Here is a 21950-nt window from a genome sequence, read left to right on the forward strand (position 1 = left end):
ACATCTCTTGCAATCTGTGCATAAATAGCTTTATATTTTTTTCTCTCTTTTCTGAAGGCATGAAAGCATGGTCTGAATGGCTGGAGAGATCTCTGGATTTCTTGAACTATTCAACAGAGAGTGCTTATGGTAAAGCTTTAAAGGGATGCCTTTTAAAATAAAACTGAAAACTGGCTTCTGCTCAAATCAGGATAGCAGATCATCAGCGCTAAACAGATACACACTTTTATAACATGCAGATACTCTCCCCAGCCCTTCTCAACCATGGCTTCTTCTCAATGAGATCTTCATCATCAGTGCTTCCATCTGTCAGCACAGAAAATCTGTTTCATGTGCAAACCCTGGCATCGAGGAGTGAACCCTGAAACACCTATTTCATTTCCACCAAGACATGAAATTAAAGACACACCCAGATTCAATTATTTACTGGGATTTTAAGTGAGTTTCTTTTCCTCCTCCCTTTCCTTTCAGTCATCCTTTGGCTTTTCTCTTTTTTAATTCTGTTTCCCACACTCCCAAACATGCTGCTTCTCCCTGGCAAAGCTTTTGGAGTTGTTCCTCAGCTCAAGACTAGAAAGAGCTGTTCCATTACTGGAAGAGTTGCAGTAATTCTCCCCTTACCAGTTTATTTACCCTTGCAGCATTTTGTATTTATTTCAGTTCAACAGGGAGAAGCACAAGCAGAGCAAACACATCAGCTGTGATGTTCACATGATTATTAACGAGGCCATTTCAGCTGCTACAGCTTTGCAGGAGAACTTCTACACAGATAGCCAGGACAATTTACACAGTGTCCTGCCATTTGAGTAGGCTCTGCCTTTATAACGAGAGTTAGCCTTTAACCACCAGTTATCTCATAAAGACATTTTCTAATTTAACAGTTTCCTTTGCATCTGACTTGTGTTTTTCTGAAAACAGCAGGAGCAGCAGCCAGATTTCTAACTTATTTTTGATTTTTTTCCTCCTGGTTTGAGTGGGTTTGCCATGACCAAGAACTCCTAAATCTTTTCATACCAGCTGCGTACACTAGGACTTTTCTTACCAATGTTATTAATTGCATTGTCAAAACAATCACTTCTGAAGCATCCTGTTACCTCCAGTTTGAAGGTGAAGCTGGTGAGGCCTTTCTGGCTCAGGGTTCACCCAGCCCGGTAAATATCACAGAGACATAGACCGGGGTTTTTTTATCCATTACATCACCTCTTATTGCTTTTTCTTCATAACTTCACTCAAGTAGATCTGCCCATCCACCAAGTTATGGACAACTGATGGGAACCTTATTGCTCATTTGTCTGCTTCCTCTGGATCCTGCCAAGAGACTGTTTCAGCTCTTCACTCCAAAATTTGAGAACATGAAAGCCTCGTTGCTCTTAGCTCCTGGAAATTTGACTTCCCAGCCAACTACACCTTTTATAGATACTTTCTTGAACCTTTTTTCACAGTACTATAAATACAGCGATAGTTGCCAGAAACGGTTTCCAGCAGCATCCAACCACATGTTGACTGGACTGAAGCCCATTTCACATCTTTGGGAGCAGCTCCCTATGCTGGTTTTAATATTATATCAAAAGCTTCTTCATCCTGGAGTAGCCCCAGCTCTCTCTGTAGTGAGGATGGTGGGAACATGGAGTATTCCCACCAAAGTTACGCTAGTTATCCTTGGTTATCAGACATTCCCTTCAGAATCAGGTCCACGATCTCTCACTCCACTGACCCAAACCTAAAAATAACTCCCACTTAAACTGTTTTCCTTCCATTTTTGTGTCTGCCTATGTGCCGGTCAGAGTGGCATAGGAAATAATAGAAAAAAAACCCCTGCATAGAATGCAGGACAAATTTTCTCTCTCTGGGAATCTCCACCATTCCATCATCTCTTCAGTAAATGTCTAACAAAACCACATTTACTTAAGTGAGAATTTGCTCTGCAAGGTACTGTGTATTTTTGAAATCTAAGAGAACACAATGCCGTGAACGATCACAGCTACACAGCAGCCTGTGGTAAAATCCCCTCTGAAGGCAACAAAACACAGATTTCAATTTGTAAGTAATTCCTTTTATATCAGAACCTTTGTGAAATTATTACTGTTTTAAATTTTAAAATTCTGAAGTAAAATCTTAAGGATCTAAGCAATCTCGACGACATGTACTATGATGTACAGAGATTTAGTACTACGCACACAGGTAATGACTCCTGAAAGATTACTACAGAAAAGTAACAGGCTAACCATGATTAAGTCCTTTAAAATGATACTCTTAAATACTTGATCTCCACTACTGCTTTACTATAATATTTATTATAATCTAATGTATAATGGACTCAGCTCTAGTTTAGATTTTGAAGGCCGGATTTCAATCTCTCAGTGAAAACTGATGTACGAAGGAAGATAGAATCAATCCTTACATTTACATTTATATTTTACAGAACAACTTGTGATGACATGATGGTAATACAAATGCTTGTCTCTGAAATGAGCCTCTTTCCGATTTCTACTCAAGAAATAAAGCACAAGTTTAACCCTTACTAGAGCAGCGCATATTGCAGCAGGTCTTTGTATCTAAATTGTCACCCAAAAAAGCAAGCAAGCCAAACAGAGCTGTGCTGGATCTCTAGGAAATAAAAACCAGCGTTTGTCAGTTTGTGGTTTTTTTGTTTTGTTTTCTTGGGGTTTTTTTATTTTTATTTTTGTGTGTGTGTGTCTGGGTATTTTTTTTTTTAATAAGACTATTGCAAGCCATGGAGTAAAAACAAAATTAAAGTTGTAAATAAAAAGGTAATTAAGTGTCTCCTTTTTTGGATACTTTGGTATATGTTTCTTATCAGCTGCCACATTCCACGAAGAACAACTAAACAGATGTCCTAAAATATCAGCATGAGGCATGTGGATCTGGGAATATTTTTTATGATGGAGCGTTCAGCCAATTGGCATTTTGTCCTCTACACTAGTCACCATTTTTCAATCCAGAGTAACAATTTGTTTAATTTGATTGTTCCTCAGAAGGCCCTACAACTTAACTGACTTTATGAATCACTCAGATTTATTGCTAATTGCAGCTTGTTGTTTTCTAATAACCATTTGTCCTTACTTGAACACGCAGAGATTTTGGGAAGTATTTTTGCCTGGGTATGTGGAAATAAAAGGGCAACACAATATCCAGGTGTAACTGAAGATGAGAGGTGTAAATGCAGAGAATGATACTGGTATTCTTCAGTGTGGCACAAAATTGGAAACGATTTAGCTAGTAAATGAGTCTGTTGTGGGTTTTTAAATTTTTTAAAAATTGATTAAAAAATATAATGTATTTTTAAAATATTTTAAATACATTAAAAAATATATATTTTTTAAAAATTAGTCCCTTGCAATAATACAGCTATTTTTACTATTGTAAATCAAACCAACCTATGCTTACTTTATCTCAGTCAACTGCAAAGGTACCGACACAGATGAACTGAAAATCTCAGCACATGCTTCTGAATAACTCGGTCTTCATCCAGAAAACAGGCAGCCCAAAACTGATACTCACGGAGGTCGCAGCGGGGCCCGTGGTGGCCCGGGCGGCACGCACAGTCGCCAGTCACCGGGTGACATTCCTCATTCTCGGCAGAACACTGACATACTCGGTTACAGTTCTTACCATACGTGCCCGGTGGACAAGCTTGGGGAAGAGGAAATGTAAAAATTAAATTTGTCTTGGTAAATATAGGACTCAAACAAAGAGAGAGCTGAAATTTATTAAATAAATTCCCTGCCTACAGAACGACGCTCTCCTTCGGGACTTTGGATTTATTACATTTACTTAGGGGTTACTTCACTGCTTGATTTTGTTTCGTTCAGTCAATTTGTGCCCAACTGTCAAGGGCCAGATACAATTTTCTTGTCACTAGAGAAAATCATAGGGAAATGTCAGGTAAAATTGACTAAAACAACAGTATAATTCACGAGGGACTAGGCGGGTGGATAAAGACGTTCTACTTTTTGCAGTTCAAACTTGCAAAGCTGCTATAGCACCGACATCTTTACACGTTTTATTTCAGCCGTTGATGGCCACGTTGCTGACAGGTTTTGGGCTTTCCGTGCCTTATTCTTACGTCTCACTTCCATTAAGTTGCCCTGGCTGTGGGTCAGGATTTAGAGTCTTTTAGTGCAGGATATGGGACACCAATGTCAATTCTTTTAATTATTTTTGTTGTTGTTTTTCTTTTTGCTAAAGCAGCGCTCGGGCAAAATGTCGTAACGAAAAACAAAGACAAAACTATGCAGCCGGGGTCACAGAACGAGCCTGCTTTCAAAGTCAGCTCCGGACGGCCAAATTCAACATTGAAGAAAAAAACCATAATGACATTTCCAGGAGCTCTGACAGCAGGAATAGATGGTCTCTCATGGGGACAAGGCCAGCAGAAAGCAGAGCTGCTGCTTTACCCACAGCACAGCGATGGCCACGGGCAGGAGCTGGGCTCCCCTGGCACCTCTTCGCTCTATTTTGATCTAGTTCAGTCCCTGGCTGCGATCCTAGAGAAGGTAAAACCAAACTGTGCCAGGCTCAGACACCAGGATCCGCCAAAATATTTGGGTGAGCACCACACCGCCCTTGTCCATCTTCACTATGAGGCTGTCATCTCCTCCCTCTTCAGGCACTGATTACATCACCAGGTTTTTATTCAAGAACTTCATTTCTTAATTAATTTAGAAGGAAAATTTTTGCATTCTTATAACAAACTCACTTTTCTCGCAGCCGTAGCCGGTGAATCCCGGAGGACAGCCGCACTCACCCGTCAGGTGGTGGCAGGGGGTACCTGTGGGACACCGGCACCGCCAGGCACAGCCTGTGCCGTAGCGACCGGGCAAGCAAGCTGCAACAGGGCAAGTGATTCTTGTTAGGACACGGGGCAGGAGCCGGGCAGGATGCTGCAAAGCCACCCCCCTCCAACAGATCTGCTGCACCCAAATCTGTGAGCACCTCCAGACCAACCCCGTGGAGAAACATGGGAGTGAAAGGATCCCGCCACCAGCTCTGGATCCAGGAGGAACATCCGCACCTCCTCAACTTTCCTCCTCAACGCTGCGCAGACACTCACGTTTGTCACAGTGCTTCCCTCGCCATCCCTCGTCACAGCGACACGCTCCAGTTTGATGGTGGCAGGACAAGCCGTGTACACAGTCACATTGCTCCTCGCACTGTTTGCCAAAAAATCCCGGGGGACAGACTGCGAGGAGAAGCAGAGAGAGCAACAGTTCTTCCCTCTGCATGGAAAACATCCATCATTGGCAAATGAGCCAATATTATTCTTCTTGCACATGGCGATGTATTTTCAGAAGACTGCATGCCCAGAAAATATCATTGAAAGATAATATATTAAAAATATTAAAAGCATTTAACATGACTATTAATGAGCCTGCACTTGAAAGTTTGCAAAGACTTAGTCACAGCCTAGAGCACAAATCCAGACAGTAGCTACAGAGCTGGCCATGCCATCCGCTTATACAAAACGATGCGTGGGCAGAGGGTCAGTGGTTTGAACAGTGACAACACGCTGTGTCCACGTGCTGCCTTCCACCTCACAGATCTCTGCAAAGCGATCAGGAGAAAGCCAGGTCTGAAGAAGAAGAAGGTGGGCACTGTGAGGGCTTTACAGGTCACACTGGTGGCTGAGGCTTCGAGAGTCCTCAGCCCCTCAGGAGACATCGGAACATGCTTTGTGGCTTGCAAAAGTCACAGCACCTCAGCGGCCGAGCTGAAGGCAAATTTCAAGTCATCTGATATCTACTGCTTATAAGAATTCTGTTTCAGAGATTTACATGCGTCTAACCATACATCACAAATCTGAGCAATCTGGACCAAGGTCAAGGTAGGGGCAATCTAAACCATTATAATCCAATTTGCTGAGCTCCCCTCGATGACTTAGAGAGATGCAGCAGCATGTGGCTGATCTGGCAAACTCTCCTCACAACCCACTCCCTTTCATACATTCTTTCTTGTATCTGTAGGGTACCTTTATTTTCTTAGCAGGCGGGGAATAGAAGTAGGAGATAAAATGGTTTGGACAAGAGCATGTATTTGTGGTCAGGCAGAGACCTGCCTGCAGGGCTCCTGAGACACACGGCGAGCACTCACACTGGCATTATTTCTTATTGTCTTACAGAATACTGGAAAATTAAGATACAAAAGAGAAATGGACTTCATATTGTGGAAGCGGAAATGGCTGACTACAGAAAAGAGAGTTTAAAAAAAACCAACAAAAAAGCATCCCCAGAAGGAAGTGCCCTTACCAGCATCGCAGCGGTCCCCAGTCCAGCCAGTGTGGCAGGTGCATTTCCCCGAGCGCTGGTCACAAACCCCGTGGTGGCAGCTACAGTTCTGCTCACAGCCCTCTCTGTCCCTACACTCTGAAACGAGATGGGGGAGACTGAGCGGGGGCCAGGCTGGAGGGGCTCCAGGGAGGCCACACTTTTGGCTCTGAAACGTGGTGAGACACCTAAGCTGGTCCTAAAAACCCTCAGTGGGTGAGATTTCAAAGCGTCCCATGGTAAAATTATTTATTTTCCTCTTGGAGGATTTATTTTGTTCTTTTTTTATCTCTTCAAATTGAGTACATTACCTACCTTCCCTGTCCCCATGGGACAGAGAACAGCTTATTCCTCTCCCTTGTCCAGCAAGTTGCTAGCACCATGGTACCTTCAAGCGCACATACCATATCCCTCCTCAGACTTCTTGTTTCCGACTGAACCACCCCAATTTTTTCAACATCTCCACACTTAGTGCTCTCCAGCCCTCTACCTCTCCTCTCTCTCTTTTTTTTTTTTTCCTAGGCTGTCTCAAACCAGAACCGAATTTCCTTGCAGAGCGACTGAAATGAGGTGCTGGAGGGATGAAGGATGTGAAGAGACTCACCCAGCTCACACGCTATCCCCGTCCAACCCTGGGGACACCGGCACTCGCCCGTCTCCCCGTCACAGGTTGCCTGGCCATGGCAGACGCAGCGCTGCAGACAGTTTGCACCGAACCACCCAGGAGGACAGGCTGCAAAGAGGAGGTGGGACAAAACCTGCTGTTAAAAAGTGCAGGAGGATGACACAGGTTAAACACGACCTTTCCAGGTTACACCCTCCTCTCGCCCTGGTGATCCTGGAGATGCTGCGGGAGGTAAAACAGAGTAAAAACGGGGCCATGACTGATAAGGAGTTACACAGACCAGTGAAAAACTGGTCTGGGAACAAAATAGGTGATGAAGTGAATTAGCTATGACCCGCCAAATGACCTTGACATTTTCTGTTCACATCTACAAAAGACATCTCTTGGTTCCTACCAGATTTCTCAACATGAAGGAGTGGAGTTATTGATTTCCCTATTTCCAGCATTTCTTTGTATAGTCTTCTTAAAATCTCAACTCCTTTTCTAATGGACCTTGTTACCCACAGCTGGCTGATGACATTTTATAGCTTACCTAATTTTGATCAAGCAAGTTTATTAGTTCCCATCACCACCAGATTCTATGGATAGAACCCCATTTTTTAGCATAAAAAATGCACACTTCTGTCAGAGTGGCACCTTTTAAAGATGTTAACAGGAGCAAGTTCTGCAAAAGCACAGCCACCAGAGGATGGCTCATCCAGCCTCACACACTTATTCTACCTCTTTACGTCCAAAGAGAAAAATTCCCCAGATGTATTATTAAAGAAAAACGGTATGTTTGACAACGTCTTCAGGTCATTTTATATACGTGAGATTCAGGGAGGCTTCACCTCCAAGTTTTATTTCCCAGACAAAAAAACTGAAATAAGGAATTCCCTCGCTATGTCTTCCCTGCTGGAAACTCTTGACCTCAGCTTCAGGACACTAATTTAAAACTCTGACTGTTCTTAAAATTTAGACTTCCCCTACTAACTCTTTTACAAGCACCACCATTGCACCTGCTTTTTTCTTTGACTAACTTTAAAATAGGGCTATGGTTTTGTAATGATACTTCGAAACAGAAGGCAGGCATAATACATGGTTTTTAAACTTTTGCTTTGCTTTTGTATTTGAGGCCTTCATGCAAAACACAAAATTTTAGGTCGTGTCATACATGCCATCAGGAATGGTTTGGTATCTTCCCAATTTTTCATTCCTTCATGGAAAGAGCTCTTCACACTACGTTTTAAAGGGGGACCTGCTTCATTTATATATTCCTCTACCCCTGCCAGCTTTCATCCCCTTTCCCCAGCCATCCTCTCGGCACACCAAAGGGCAGCTGCTGCTTGCGTGGAGGTGCTGACTCCAACCCCAGCTCACCCAGGAGCATCTGCAGCAGCATCCCCAGCTCCGTGGCACCGCTTACAGAACCAGATACCTCACGGGGGAGGCACAGAAAAAGGAGCCACAACAGGGATGGACAGACTTTTTCTAGCGGCTTGGATGCAGGGGATTAAGATGTGTAACATAAGCCTCAGCGCAGCTTTTCTTTGCCAGCCTCTTTCCTTTAAGACTCCTTGGAGCTGGGCTTGTGTTTGAATCACACAGATTGGTCTAATTGCCAAGGCTGGAAGCCCCAATGCCTTTCGCATGTTCTGGATTTAGCCTGTGTCTGGAATGTGCAGTAATGACGTGGATCGGTCGGGTGCATGGGACAGTAAAGCAGGCCATAGAAAAAACAGTTTTGTTTCAGTGTCGTAAGTGGGAGTTTTATGGACCTTTTCTCCCTTAATCAGCCTTCAAACCCAGCTCTCTTTCCAGTTTATGACTGTTTCAGCCCCCTCTGCCCCAAGTACACCAAGCTCAGTCCCTGCAACATGGCCCCACAGATTTATTTAATGGACTGAGCCACGTTATTGTGCAGATACAAAACCAATGACAACACAAGGCAATGAGCTGGTAATTGAAGTACCAACAAAGCCCCCCCTTTGCAGGACTTTTCTTTTTCCCCTCCTATAATCCTCTGTCAGGGGGTTGAATTTCTGACTGTACCTTCTTGGCAGGTGGCTCCTTTCCACCCCGGGCCACAAAGGCACGTCCCGGTTACGTGATGACAGAGCGCTCCGTTGTGACAGTGACAAGTGTGGCTGCAGCCTGGCCCGTAGCTGTCCCCCTGGCAGGCTGCAACGAGAGAAGGTCCATAAAACTCCATCAGGAAGCATCAAAGGAGGCATTACACAGAGCAAACCCGAGACACAACCCAACGCTGGAGAAATCAGTTTGAAACTGGCTTCTGACAACTCACTTTCCACATAAGGGTGCCTAAGTCCATATATTAAGCATGCCTGACACTAAATAATGTGGCTTAAAAATATGTATCATAGCATGTTCTGAAGAGGCTTTAATCGCAGGGCAGGATCGCTGGGGTGATGGATCAGCTGTCATCCCCTGCCCTGTGGAATGTCTTTGTGCTAAACTAATGGTCCAGCAGAACCGCCAGCTTGACAGCCTGGGTATTTATTTGCATCCTGGTAAGAGAACTGACAACTTCATTGTTTTCAGTGTTCATTTTTCACAGCTGGATGCCTCTGCTCACCCAGAGTCTCAATCTTTGGTCAGAGAAGGGTGATATTTTCAATGCATTCGGTTAAGCAGCTGCCTCCCAGGTGAAAACTTAACACAGCCATCTCGCAAATGTACACTTGCCGCAGCTCCGTTTTCAGTACAAAAAATGGCAGCAATAAAATTCCTGTAGTCTCCATGGCACTGGAGATTTGGATAGCTTTAAATGGTTGAAAAAGTTGGACAGCCTCCTTGCAAGGATTTTGTGCTGCCTGGCAAAGACTCTCCTTCCCCTGCATGAACCTGTCAGAACCCCTCATCCCCACAGCACTGCTGGCGCACATCGGAGAGGCAAAAAAGGCTCTGATCCCTGATCCTGAGAGTGTTCTGCACACACTGAATGTGACATCTCCCAGGATCAGACCCAAACGGTGACTTTCCACCAAAACCTCTATGCCTTTGAGGGTGCCAGTGTGCAGAACAAGACGCAGTGGTGCGGGAGGACACGTCCCTAGGGACCGAAGGACTGAAACCATCTCCACCTTAGGTGAACTTGGTTGACAGTATCTGACCCATTCTCAGCCCTTTCTTCCCATCTGAGGGCTTCCAGCTGCCTGAGACGGTTCTCACAGACACCATTTCTCCCAGGACTTTTCAACAGGGTTCATTTTTGTCATTGCTTGGACCCCAACCACACTGAAACCACAAGAAAGTGCAGGAGCTCAGTCCCATCACAGTTAAAAGTTTGTTCTGCAAATGAGGCTTGGTTGCCAAGTTAAAGGTTCAGCCCGTCCTACAGACCTCTGGCTCCGTTTTGGGAGCAGAACTAAATATTTCCACGATACAGACCAGAACTATATCATAACCAAGCCAAAGGAAAAACCAGCTCAGAACCAGGTCCCCTGACTGGTTACTAGTGGTTCGTGTGAGGTTTTTGGAGTATGCGTGCAAATCTCTTGTTATGCTTGCCGAGAAGACAAAAGAGTTTTCCAGTGAAAATTCTGGTAAGAAAGCAGAAATTTCTGGAAACCAAAATTGTAATTATTCTATTGGGTGGATACAAACTTTTTTTAGCTTCTTGGCAGGATAATCCTGATTATCAAACTACTTTTCTGAAGTGTAAGATAACAAGTGATATATTGAAGCTATTTTATGAAGTTCCTCAACTGAATGTACAAATATTCCTGGGACCTTTCTTCTTTCTTCATGATGACTGCAAAGTAAAGAAGGAATAGAAAAATTTAAATTATTAGACTTTTTCCTGCTTCAAATTTTTCATCTTGGTGACTTTCCTTTCTAAGAGAAGGATTTATTCGTTTGCAGTCTTTAAAATCCCTTTTTGCACGCAGGGTAAGGAACACATGAAACTGATTTTCTTCCAGACTAGAAGTCAACAGCCTCCAAAAGTGTTGGGGAACACAGGGAAATGATGGGCACTAAGAATCTACAGTCTGATTTCATGCAGCTCCTGTGGATTATTCTCTCCAAAATGAATCTTTGGCTTTAAATGAACAGAGGATTTGTAAAGTCAAGAGCTCACACACTATGAAATATCAAACCCCCAGTTATCAGTGCCCCCAAGCAGAGATTCTGGCAGAGCCGATGATTCCATACTCGTGTATTTTGCAAACCAATGTGCACTTATTTTACCACAAGAAACTGCTGCTGTGAAGATCCTGCTGAGCCCCAAGAGCTCCAAAAAGAGACATTTTTAGTACTAACAGAACCAGGGCAAAATGCAGACGCCGAACTGCGTTCAGCTTCTACAATCCATACACAATGTGATTTTATTTTATTTTTTTTTTTAGTGTATTGTTGGTTTGGTTTTGGAAACCGCAAAATTTGGATGCATTTTTTACAGAAAGGAAGGTTACATCTCTGGCACAAAGAGATGCCAAACGTCAAGTCCTCACTGCTATATCAGCAAGTCACCATGACAGCCAACAGAACAGTTAAATTAAACTTTTTTTTTTTTAACATAAGCCATACACCTTTCCTAAACCTCTCTTTTGGAAACCTACAATATTTTAGGCAGATACTCAAAAAAACCAAACCAAAACAAAAGAAAACAAAGCCCCAAAATAAAAAAGAAATCGCCAAACACAACCTTAAGCTGAGGCGGGTCTTGCTTGGCAGATTTCAACCCAGATTAAAATAATTCATTTATAAGCAATTGAAAAACAGAGTCTTGTAATGGGAAGTGTTTGGCAGCTTCAACAAAAGGCATTAGTGTCTGTATCACCCATAATTAGATAGCAGCGTATAAAACACACTGCATGGCCGTCTGAAGATCAATTCAAATCCCATGATGTCAAAATTATTCCTCAATATCCTCCGGCACATTGCCTGCAATCTGATTACTTGAACATGAGCGCTGTCTGTCCAGCTGCTGGAGCTGGCGAGTCCCAGGAACCGGCAAGGTGAATATTAAACACCCACCAAGGATGGAGAGTGGTAAATCAGACCCACAGTTGCCTCACTCCGAGCAGCTTTGGAGCAGCGTGGCCCATGTCCAGTCTTAAAATCAAAATGAAGATTCGTCGTTTAAGCCAGGAGAAAAGCAGGTTACTCTTTGCACTGTTAACTGACCTCGCTCTTTTACGTACAGGCAAAGGAAACCTTGGAGACTTTGGCTTCTTCAGCATCACAATGAATAAATCAACCTGGCCTAAAGCTCTAATAGCGGTGGTGCAAGAGAATAAATAGTTTCTTGTATGAGTAGAGGGGGCACAGACAGCTGTTGACAGAGAGCTGCATTCCTTAATTGAATTTAACGAAATATGTAACAAAGCTTCCTGTCCCTAATGCAGTCTAAAGAGCTGGGAAGGGCCAAGGTGACACGGTGCTAATGCCGTGGCTGGGCAGGAAAAATGGGCTGTGACCAAGAAGCAAATATTGTACGTGTTCAGCAGCAGCTTTTCTGCCCTGTGGAATGGCGATGTGGCTCTGGCTCTGCATTTGTTTCACAGTCAGCTCATTAACCTGCAACCACAGGGGAGTATTAACATCACTGTCCTCAGGCGGTGGGACGCGGAGAGCCAAGGGTTCCTATGGAGGGACCCATGAAGGGGGGCAAAAAGGGCTGCAACGGTGGGATGTTTGCAGAAATGTCTAAACGGTGGAAAGATTCACCAGCATTGACTCTCCTGTAAATCAAAAGAACAGGGGATTTTGCAGGAGAAGCCCTTTCGGAAGACAGGCTGTGTTGTGTGGTGGGAGCAAATGAGGGAAAAATGAAGAGCAAACACAGCCCTCAAACAGTGCTAATTGTAACATGGTATATGGCTGGAGAATAGAATTATTTCAATACAAGTATAATTATTTCTGTTTTCTAAAATTAACTGATTTTCTATTGCAGAAGTCTTTAGAACTCTAATGAAAGTGTTCTCTAACAACAAAAGTTTGCTCCTTGTAGAGTTGCTTTGGTCCCCAGCTCTCCGGCCCAGTCCTACAGCCGGCAGTCATGTTTTCAAAAGGAAGTACAGACCATGACATCATCCTCAAGTCAAAATGGGAAGCTGAGAGGCTAAAACCTGAAAAATCTTTAAAAAAAAACCCCAACATATTTGCTAAATTTTGCAAATAGGCTCGGTGATCTCCATGTGTAATGCCATGTAGCTAAAGAAAATAATTTAATTTCCCATGAAATCTGGTAAACAATTTCTCAGAAGAGCTGATTTTTTGTATATGCATATGCATGAACATACAAAAAAACCATTATTGGCTTAAAGATTGTGGGATAAGCCATACTTGCGAAAAATCTAGGAAGTTGACTTAAAGAAAAAAAAACCACACAACACAAAAAAACCTAAAACAATGAACAACCTACATCTTTTCTAAGAATTAGTTGAAAAACTATTGTGTCATGCTCAGATGACACAATAGTCACAGCTCTGATTTTTCCACTTTGCACATTTGTAATCTGTCACTTTATAACGGATGATTAGATGAGATACACCAGAAACAGACATATAACATTTCATCTCTTAATGTTGCACAAAAATAAAGAGCAGAGATTCGTCATATGGCAGGAGACAGCTCAGCTATTTAAAAACTGATGCTTGTAACATTTGACAAGTGCCAACAGCAGTTAAAAAAATAAAAATGAAGTTGATTATTTACACAGCTACCAAAAGTCATTCCCTTTTTTGGCATCTTTGGAAAGGAACGTGGCCTAAATCTAAAATTGTACCCGGGGAGGTCATCCCTCGTTCCCAGCAGAAGCCGTGTGAGCACTGTGGGGCCCGGGCCGCGGGATGCTGAGCGCAGCGGGATGCTGAGCGCGGCGGGATGCTGAGCGCGGCGGGATGCTGAGCGCGGGTGGTACCTACGCTGCTCGCAGGTCTGTCCCCGCCAGCCCGGGAGGCAGCGGCAGGTTCCCAGGACGTGGTGGCAGCTGGCAGCGTTCTTGCAGTTGCACACCTGGTGGCAGTCGAGCCCAAAGAATCCATCTGGACAAGCTGAAAGTGGAAAAGAGCCATTTTTAGCAGAGTTTCTGTTGTTTTTTTGATTTTTTTTTGGGTTTTTTTGTATAAACTCCAGCTTATAGATCCAAAACCACAAGGCACTGCTGATCTTTTCACAGACGCTTTGTCACTCGTCACTCTGTGATGACGCTTTAGAGCTAAAGTTGCTTCCAGGGTTAAGCCTCAGCTTTTCTGCTCTGTGCATCTCAGCAAAACACACTGTGACCCATTTTATACAAGCAACGGATTTCTGCATAGCAAGACACAGCTGAGAATATATTAAAAAGCCATAAAACAGGAGAGAAAAAGGATTCGCACATGCCAGTACTTGTGCTTCTGTAATGGACAGAGGAAAAAGGAAATAATTCAACATAATGCAAGACCAGCGGGCCATCCCTGCAGATCTCCCCATCTTTTGAAATGCAAAACTTTCGCTCTCATTGACTCTCCTGACACTTTTCTGAAGATTTTTTAACAGTGAACATAAGACATAGTGTTGTAGTTCAGTGCTGAAATGAAAACCTGCAAAGAGAATGAGTAGAGAAAACCAAGTCAAATTAAGTGTAGCAGTACAACTCCAGGGAGCTGAAGGAGCTACTATGCAGAGTTAGAAAAAATAATTAGGAATTATGTTGCCTTAATTTAACTTCTCTGTCTGCATATATGTGTATTTGTGTTGACATTATGTAAGTACATGCATAATTATGTTATACTACATGACAATGAACCTGTAGACACACAATTGTATGTCACTCCTTCCACAGAACCCCTGAATCGTTCAGTCTCAGTAGCGACGGCACTCATTAAATAAGCAGTTATTCAATAAAACTTAGCTCTTTGTCCTCCTTCTTCAATATAAAGTCATATTGAAAACCAAATTCGCACACTTCTACCATGAAATCAGAACAACAGGCTTTCCAACAGAGTCTTATGACTATTATCAGCATATGCACTACCCAGTGATGCTCTGCACTAATTTCACGGCCCTCCACCAGGTCAGAATGTCACCGTATCCATATGCATCTTCCACTACTGGCCTCTCCTGTCCCTTTTCCTGACTTGTTTTTATTCTTCATGCCCAGGCCCTTTGTCCCAGGCTACTCTTACTGCCCATTCCACAACTGTAAATTCAGTCCTCTAACAGAAAGAACTGCTGTCTGCTTTGGGTACAAGCGGAGAAAAAAATCAGTATCTGTAGATAGAGGCAAACCTGGACCTTCAGACAGTGACAACGGCAGCGCGACACATCTGCCACATCTGCTTTGGCTTCTCTATTTTCAGAGCTCCTGCTCAGCTTGTGAGCAATAATATATATGATTGTTTCATCTGCTCGAAACCAAAAGGCTGCTCCTCCCTTCATCCTCTCCAGACTGCAGCTGCTTCTCTGGCATAAGAAAGATTTCAGGCTTATTCCACTTTCCAAGCCTCAGAAAAACAGAAAAGTGCCTCATACTGTTCCAAAACTGTAACACATCCATCAACCTCTGCTCAGTTTGTACTGGGGTGAGAACTGTTATCAAGTTGTAAGGAAGAGACATCAGCACATGGTTTCAATCTTTACATCCTTATTTATTATGTTTCAGTAGCACGTATGGCACAGCAGCCGAGAGAGGACTTCTCCTGCTTAAACCCAGGTGACTTTAAAGGCTGAAAAAGTTTTTGTTTGTTTAATGTAGGAACTACACAGCATTGTCAGGTATTCCTAGATGTGCATGGTATTTCTTTTTCCCTTTTATCTTATTAAAAACGAAATCTTGCTGGGCTATATGATGATAATGATTAACTGCTGAAATCCCAAGAGAGAAGCCCAGTCAGCCCGTCCTGCGGTGGAGCTGATGTAGACAGCAGTTCTACTGCAAATGTTGAGCGCTGAACTTCACAAGGGCTATACGTTGCTGTTATTAGTGCAACAATTAATAAATATAGTGCAGGAAAAGTCCAAGACTTCTGCTGCCTCCAGTTTGTGGCCTAATTGTGTGGCATTTTGGGATATTCAGTCAGATCAAGCAGCGAACCGGATAATTCTTCCGTTGGCCTGATCCCGCAACTGGAAACATGCCTTGGGTCATACAACACACACCAGAGAGCAGCGGGGAACGAAATTAAACAAAATTACAGTGCAGTGAAGAAAATCACAACCTTCAAAGCGGGAGCAGCAGATGCTCAGCACTTTACAGAATTAAAGTAAATTATAACAATTGCCTTCTCAAACAGGAGCAGAGCAACTCTGGTGCAGGGCAGGGTGACTTGGTTTGCTCGGTGTTTTTTTCTGGAGACAACGCTACTCGCATTATCTGTGCTTTAACAGGATAGCGAAAGGGTTTCCAAAGCCACCTTTTGCTGTGATTACTGCCCTTGCACAGTCCAGGAATGCAGAGGTATTAATTGCTGCTTCAGTTCAGGAGCAGCCAGAACTCCACGTGTGCCTCAGGTACCTTCTCCCCAGGCATACAACATTCTCCACTCTGATAAAAACGATTTCTAGCAGCATTGCTAGTAGCATCACTCTCAAAGAACCATGAAAAATGATTCATTTTCCTTTGGTAATGCTAGACCTTGTGAAGAAATGCACATTATTTTTCAGTGTTCTGGTTGTATCACTTGCTGCCTTCAAGAAAATGCAAAGGAAGCGAATAAAGAACATGGAAATGGCCACTGAAGTGATGTTTTGCAACAGGGACTGGCGTGTAAAGATATAAAGCCCTACTTCAGACTGAAGGCAGCAAATGAATGAAAAGGAACAGCTTTACTTTTAAAAAAAGAAAACCAATCGCAAAAACACTCAAAGGTGAATTTTGGGACTGCTACAATTTCAGTTTGAATCTGGACCCCTTGCTGCCACAATGCAAAATACCGGAAGCAACAACTGCAGGTTCAAGTGCACTCATTGTGCAGTATTAATATTAATATTAATACTAATATTGATACTAATATTAGTATTAATATTAATATTAATCAATATTAGATTTTGTAAGGTACTGTCCTCTCCTAGGACTCTGAATTGCAAAAGTTTCAGTTTCAACATTCCTGTGATGATGGAAAAGTCCTTCCTGGCCACGGGATGAAGCATCAGCAGTACGTGAGAAGCCCAAGGCAGCTCTGCCACAGCAGGTCCCAGTCTCTGTGTTCTTGTCAGCAAAGCGCAGAGCTTGGCCAGTGTGGGTGGATGCCAAGACGGCAAAAAGCACATCCCTGCCAGAAGGAAACCCTGCCTGTCTCCGAGTCGCTAAAAACAGAAGTGCTACAGCTCCTCAGAGAAAAGGTGCCAAGAAGGTTCTACCAAGGGCAAACCACCCACACATTTCTCCTCCGTCTTCACCTTTTGGAAGCAGCCAAACCGTTCTGGCTGAACTTTCCTATGTGAAAAGGTAACACAGGCCAGCTCGGAGCAAACACGCTGCCTGCTTGAGAGAAAACATCTAGAAAAGAGGATCTTATGAAAACAGTAAGGTCATGAATGGCAAGTGCTAAATTCTGCTCTCCCCTCCACAATCTTCTTTCGGAAACTAAAAAAGATAAAAAAACGTCCAACATGACTGATTTGGAAACAGAGACTTTTACTTTTCTTTCCAATAGATGTCACCCAGGCTTCTCCGTATTCCTCACATCTACTGTGGCAAAGGATATTCAGGCTCTTTGTCCCCATTTTGATTCCTGTTGGAATTAATAGATTTACAGCACAACGCAGTTAACCATATTGCTTTTCCGACTGAAAAAAAAGAATTAAGAAAAAAAAAGGATAGACTTACGAAAGCAGAGTTCAAGTAAATAATTTTAAAGAAGGACATAGTGGAGATATAACAAATTATGAGGTGCAATTTGCAGCAGAACTTTGAAAAGAGTATTTATGCTGTGTAATAAATAATTCCTGGGAAGAATGAGAGGGGAAGAACAAGCCGTATCGGAACTGCAGGCAGCGGGGTGCTGGGTTACTGGGGAGGCTGTGGAGCGGGTCCCTTCCCATCAGAGGGCAGCAGCCGCCTGCGAGTGCTGCCGCTTCCCTCCATCAGCCTTTGTAAACTGGCTGATACAGCTGCTTTCTAAGCAAAATTATCGTGACTTTGGTTTAACGATCTTCATTTGTAGATTCTTAAGTCATTTACACTTCAATATGTCTGACTATGTGCTGTTTCTGTGGTATTCAAGACTGTATTTTTTATGATCTGCACAATGATGCAGCATCACAACAGCCTCCCTAGATGGTGCCCAAGAGTGACTCACAATAAGGTATCTAAGGAATCCAAGCCAACCTTTCCAGCACTTTACCAAATGATCAGGTAATCGAAGATGATCTCTTGGGTTTATTAAAGTTAAAAGCGTATCTGTTCTTAAAGAGTTCCTTTGGGAAGGTGCACAGATCCACGTTTTTCTGCAAAATGTTTCAGAGATGAACTAGGAACAAGCCAGTCTAAGGCAGGACTAACATCTTTCTGCTCAGTGTTACCATAGTTAAAGAGTCTGCTCACAAAGTGTCTTCATAAAGTTGTGATATAGCAGGGGTCTTAAGCATGCACCTAATTTTAACCACACTAAAACAACGTGCCCAACACTAGGCACACACCAAAATGCTTTGCTGAGTTAGGATGGAAGCGCACATTTCAGTATCATCTTCCAATTAAGTTTAAAGGTTTATTTAGATCAGGCGCTGTAAATTGTAAAACCAGCTCTCTGCATTAAAAACTCCAATCTGCATAAACCCGAAAGGGACCGGGGGGAGCATCAGTACCTCTTTCGCAGAAGGTTCCCGTCCAGCCCGCTGTGCAAGTACAGGCTCCGCTCACGTGGTCGCAGGCAGCTCCGTTCTGGCACTGGCAGCGGGACCGGCAGCTTGGGCCAAAGCTTCCCTCGGGGCACCCTGCAGCCCAGGAATCAAAATCAGATGATGGGTTAATTCTGGAGCAGGTCAGGGATCAACGGGGAATTTTTAGGTACATGGGAATTCCTACTATTTCCAAGAGAAGAATCAAGGCATAATGGTAATGCCTTAAACTGATGTGATTAAGTGTTCTCCTTGGGGTCCAGGTAAGTTGGGCTATTTTTATTAAAGTCTATTTTAGAAAAACACCAGGGTGTTGAAAGACTAAATTCTGCACAGAAAACTAATATCAGACGATACTTGCAAAGTCTGCAACTTCACAGGTTCTGCTTGATGACACTTTGCACACTGGTCTGGAGTTGCTTACGTGCACATCTCCCCTGAGACTTCATCAGCCAGGAGAGAGAAAGCTCCCTGCTTCTGTGCTTCCTTTTGAGGCCCAATCCTCTGTTTTCCTGCAAATCCCCTTTCCCCAGAAAGCTGGAGAAAATATGAAACATGGTGGTTTCCTCTGGAAAGCTCTAAACTGAATGCTGCATCTTTTACTTTCAGGCTTTGCTTTGAAAAATTCAAGCAAAAACATCATATCTGGTGGACAGATTAACAATTACATTTCCACAGTAGTTAACGTAAAGAGTTTTAAAAGATTTGCATGGTACTTACTATCAGAAGAAAACAACATTTGAGAATGAAAATAATTTCTTCCAGCATTAAGGAAAATCAATTAAGAATAAAGCCAGTTGCCTAATTCACGCTAGATATTTTGGACTGTCTGAAATATAGTTATATACTTGGCTAAACACAATATTACAGGGCTTCTACTCATGTTTGAAGGTCTTATGAACTACTCTCTAAATGAGTTACATAAATTATTGCCAGATGTCTTTTAAAAAATTGTATGATTTTTGCATTTACATCAACAAAATGATTTTCAGGCAATCTGGAAAGAATCACAGAGAACAAGAAACAATGAGGATCCTCAAAGACAACTCTATGTCTGTAATAAAGGGGTGGGTTTGGTGCTGCCTGTTTGGTACCGAAGGTGGGCTGTGATTTGAGCCGGAGTGAATTTGGTTCCTCCTGCAGCTCAGTGACTCTCTACTAATTGGAGTCAACCCCTGGATGTCTTATAGAGGCCATAGGTTGGGATGAGAGACAGAAGGATAGCAGGGTACCTTCAGTATTTTTTTGCTTTCAACCATCTGTGCCAGAAAGTAGGCCACTGTTTAAATGTGGAGTTGTTTGAATATATTTTTTGCACTTACAGGTGAAATTCAGTCCCAGGGTTGAACTGGTGCAAAATCCCACTTGCATCACCTCCTGTTCCCAAAGCTGCAGAACATCGTGCATCGTGCCTCCTACGCCACTTTACCGAGTAAATACATAGAAGTGCACTTGTGCCTTAAAAGCTTGATCCTGCTTAGTGTTTTCTTTTCACTTGAAATTTCAGTCAAAGCTCAGAGAATCTATGCAAGGAAAACCATATTCCCACGCAACGATAGGTGTGGGGCTCTCAGCTGAGCTTTCCTCAAACCGATGGCATTTAGCCTGGAGCTGAGACTTTCAAGGTGACAGCAATGGGTCAGTACACTTCACAAATGGTTTCACAGTCCACATCACAGAGAACCTGCCCCCTGCTTGAGCAGGCTCAGGTTGCTGAGATGCGTGCTGAGGTATATCCATCCCGCCGGAGAACCTGAGCTGCCTCCAAAGCTGCAGCGTGAAAGAGCCCGACCTGCGGCAAGAGGCTGGAGATGCCTCGGGAGCAGAGGAGCTCTCTTGGGATAGGAAAGGTCTCACCTCCAAGGCAGCATGACACGTTTAGCGAAGAATTATGGCTTTCATAATCTTGCACACATGTGTATGTATATGCATTTTTAGACATATATACACACACACAGAGGTAGATGTACCAGGGGAGGTTCAGGTTGGACATGAGGAAAAGGTTCTTCGCCCAGAGGGTGCTGGACACTGGAACAGGCTCCCCAGGGAGGTGTCACAGCCCCAAGCCTGACAGTGTTCAAGAAGAGGCTGGACAATGTCCTCAGACACATGGTGTGAACTGTGGGGTTGTCCTGTGCAGGGACACGAGTTGGACTCGATGATCCTTGTGGGTCCTTCCAACTCAGGACATTCTATGGTTCTATGAATTAAAGCGGGGTAAAAAGCAGACTGAATAAAACAGAAAACCCACAGACACACCATCAGGGGTTGCCAGAAGTTTCGTTGGTGACAATGGCTTCACTGATTAACTTGCCAGAGAAGATTACAACCAGCTATTTGGCTACTTTCTGCCCGCAGAGATGCTGTTTTAAGAGAGGTCAAGAGTGAAAGAAGTGGAGCTGGCAGCTCTTTCCCCGGGAGCTGGTCTTCCCAACTAACTGTCCTTCCATTCCCTCTGTGCCAACAGCAACAAGAGCTGTAAGATCAATTTTCCAGGGATTTTTTTTGTTTTAAGTCACCATTCCAGATTAATTGTTTTGACATTTCTGTGTGACACCCGCAGTTAATTCTGCCTACACTGCTGAGACTCTGGTAGTTACATCTGTGCTACTGTAAGACTGTTAAACAAGTAGATAAAATATTTAATTTAACAACATTGAGATTGTTATTATTATTAATAATAATAATGATAGCAGCTTAACTGTGCAACTTGTTGCCACAAGAGGAAGTAGGTACCACATACTTGCATGGAATCAAAAAGGAAATAGGCACATTAACTGGAAAAAAAAAATCAAGTTGTAGTAAATATAGAGATATTGCTTCTGTCTCAAGAAGTTCCAGAGTGACAAATTGATGAAACCTGGGATAACGCGTCAGGAATTATCTATATGCCTGTTCTTATCCACTTAAGGCATCTGCTATTGACCTCTGTTAGAGACAGATTAGTGCAGATCATGGGCCTCTGGTGAGACCATTGTGCATTTTTGTTGTTAATAAATAGAGGACTTTAAATCCTCCTGATTTTGCTTCTGTTATGTACATGTGCAGCATTTCTATAAGCCTGGCCTTAAAAAAAAAGATTTATGAAGAAAAATTGCAGACCTAAAACTGGGTAAATAAAACCGATATGGAAACTTTCATGCCACAAGCCAAATACACATCAATCCTATCACTCGCACAAGGTATTAACATTAAAAATAGCTGTTGAGTCCAAAACAAGTCTGAAAATAACTTTTCTGGAATTCAAATTAGGGAAACTATCTAACCGCGATGAA

The 21950-nt window shown here is 43.1% G+C and overlaps 1 protein-coding gene across 2 annotated transcripts in view; it reads right to left on the minus strand.

Annotated features, from left to right (window-relative positions):
- LOC135991580 (multiple epidermal growth factor-like domains protein 6) overlaps nt 1-21950 on the minus strand; it is a 199209-nt gene that overhangs the window by 16990 nt on the left and 160269 nt on the right. For both annotated transcript variants that reach the window (XR_010606529.1, XM_065640310.1), the window contains exons 23-30: nt 18643-18771; nt 13782-13910; nt 8941-9069; nt 6889-7017; nt 6267-6383; nt 5075-5203; nt 4721-4849; nt 3523-3654 (exon numbers count right to left, since the gene is read on the minus strand). Coding sequence is in view for 1 of the 2 variants with exons in the window: in XM_065640310.1 (XP_065496382.1) it covers nt 3523-3654; nt 4721-4849; nt 5075-5203; nt 6267-6383; nt 6889-7017; nt 8941-9069; nt 13782-13910; nt 18643-18771 (1023 nt within the window). In the remaining variant the exon portion in view is untranslated. The remainder of the gene's footprint in view (nt 1-3522; nt 3655-4720; nt 4850-5074; nt 5204-6266; nt 6384-6888; nt 7018-8940; nt 9070-13781; nt 13911-18642; nt 18772-21950) is intronic.

The sequence above is a fragment of the Caloenas nicobarica genome, chromosome 8 (genome assembly GCF_036013445.1).
Source record: "Caloenas nicobarica isolate bCalNic1 chromosome 8, bCalNic1.hap1, whole genome shotgun sequence".
Classification (NCBI taxonomy): domain Eukaryota; kingdom Metazoa; phylum Chordata; class Aves; order Columbiformes; family Columbidae; genus Caloenas; species Caloenas nicobarica.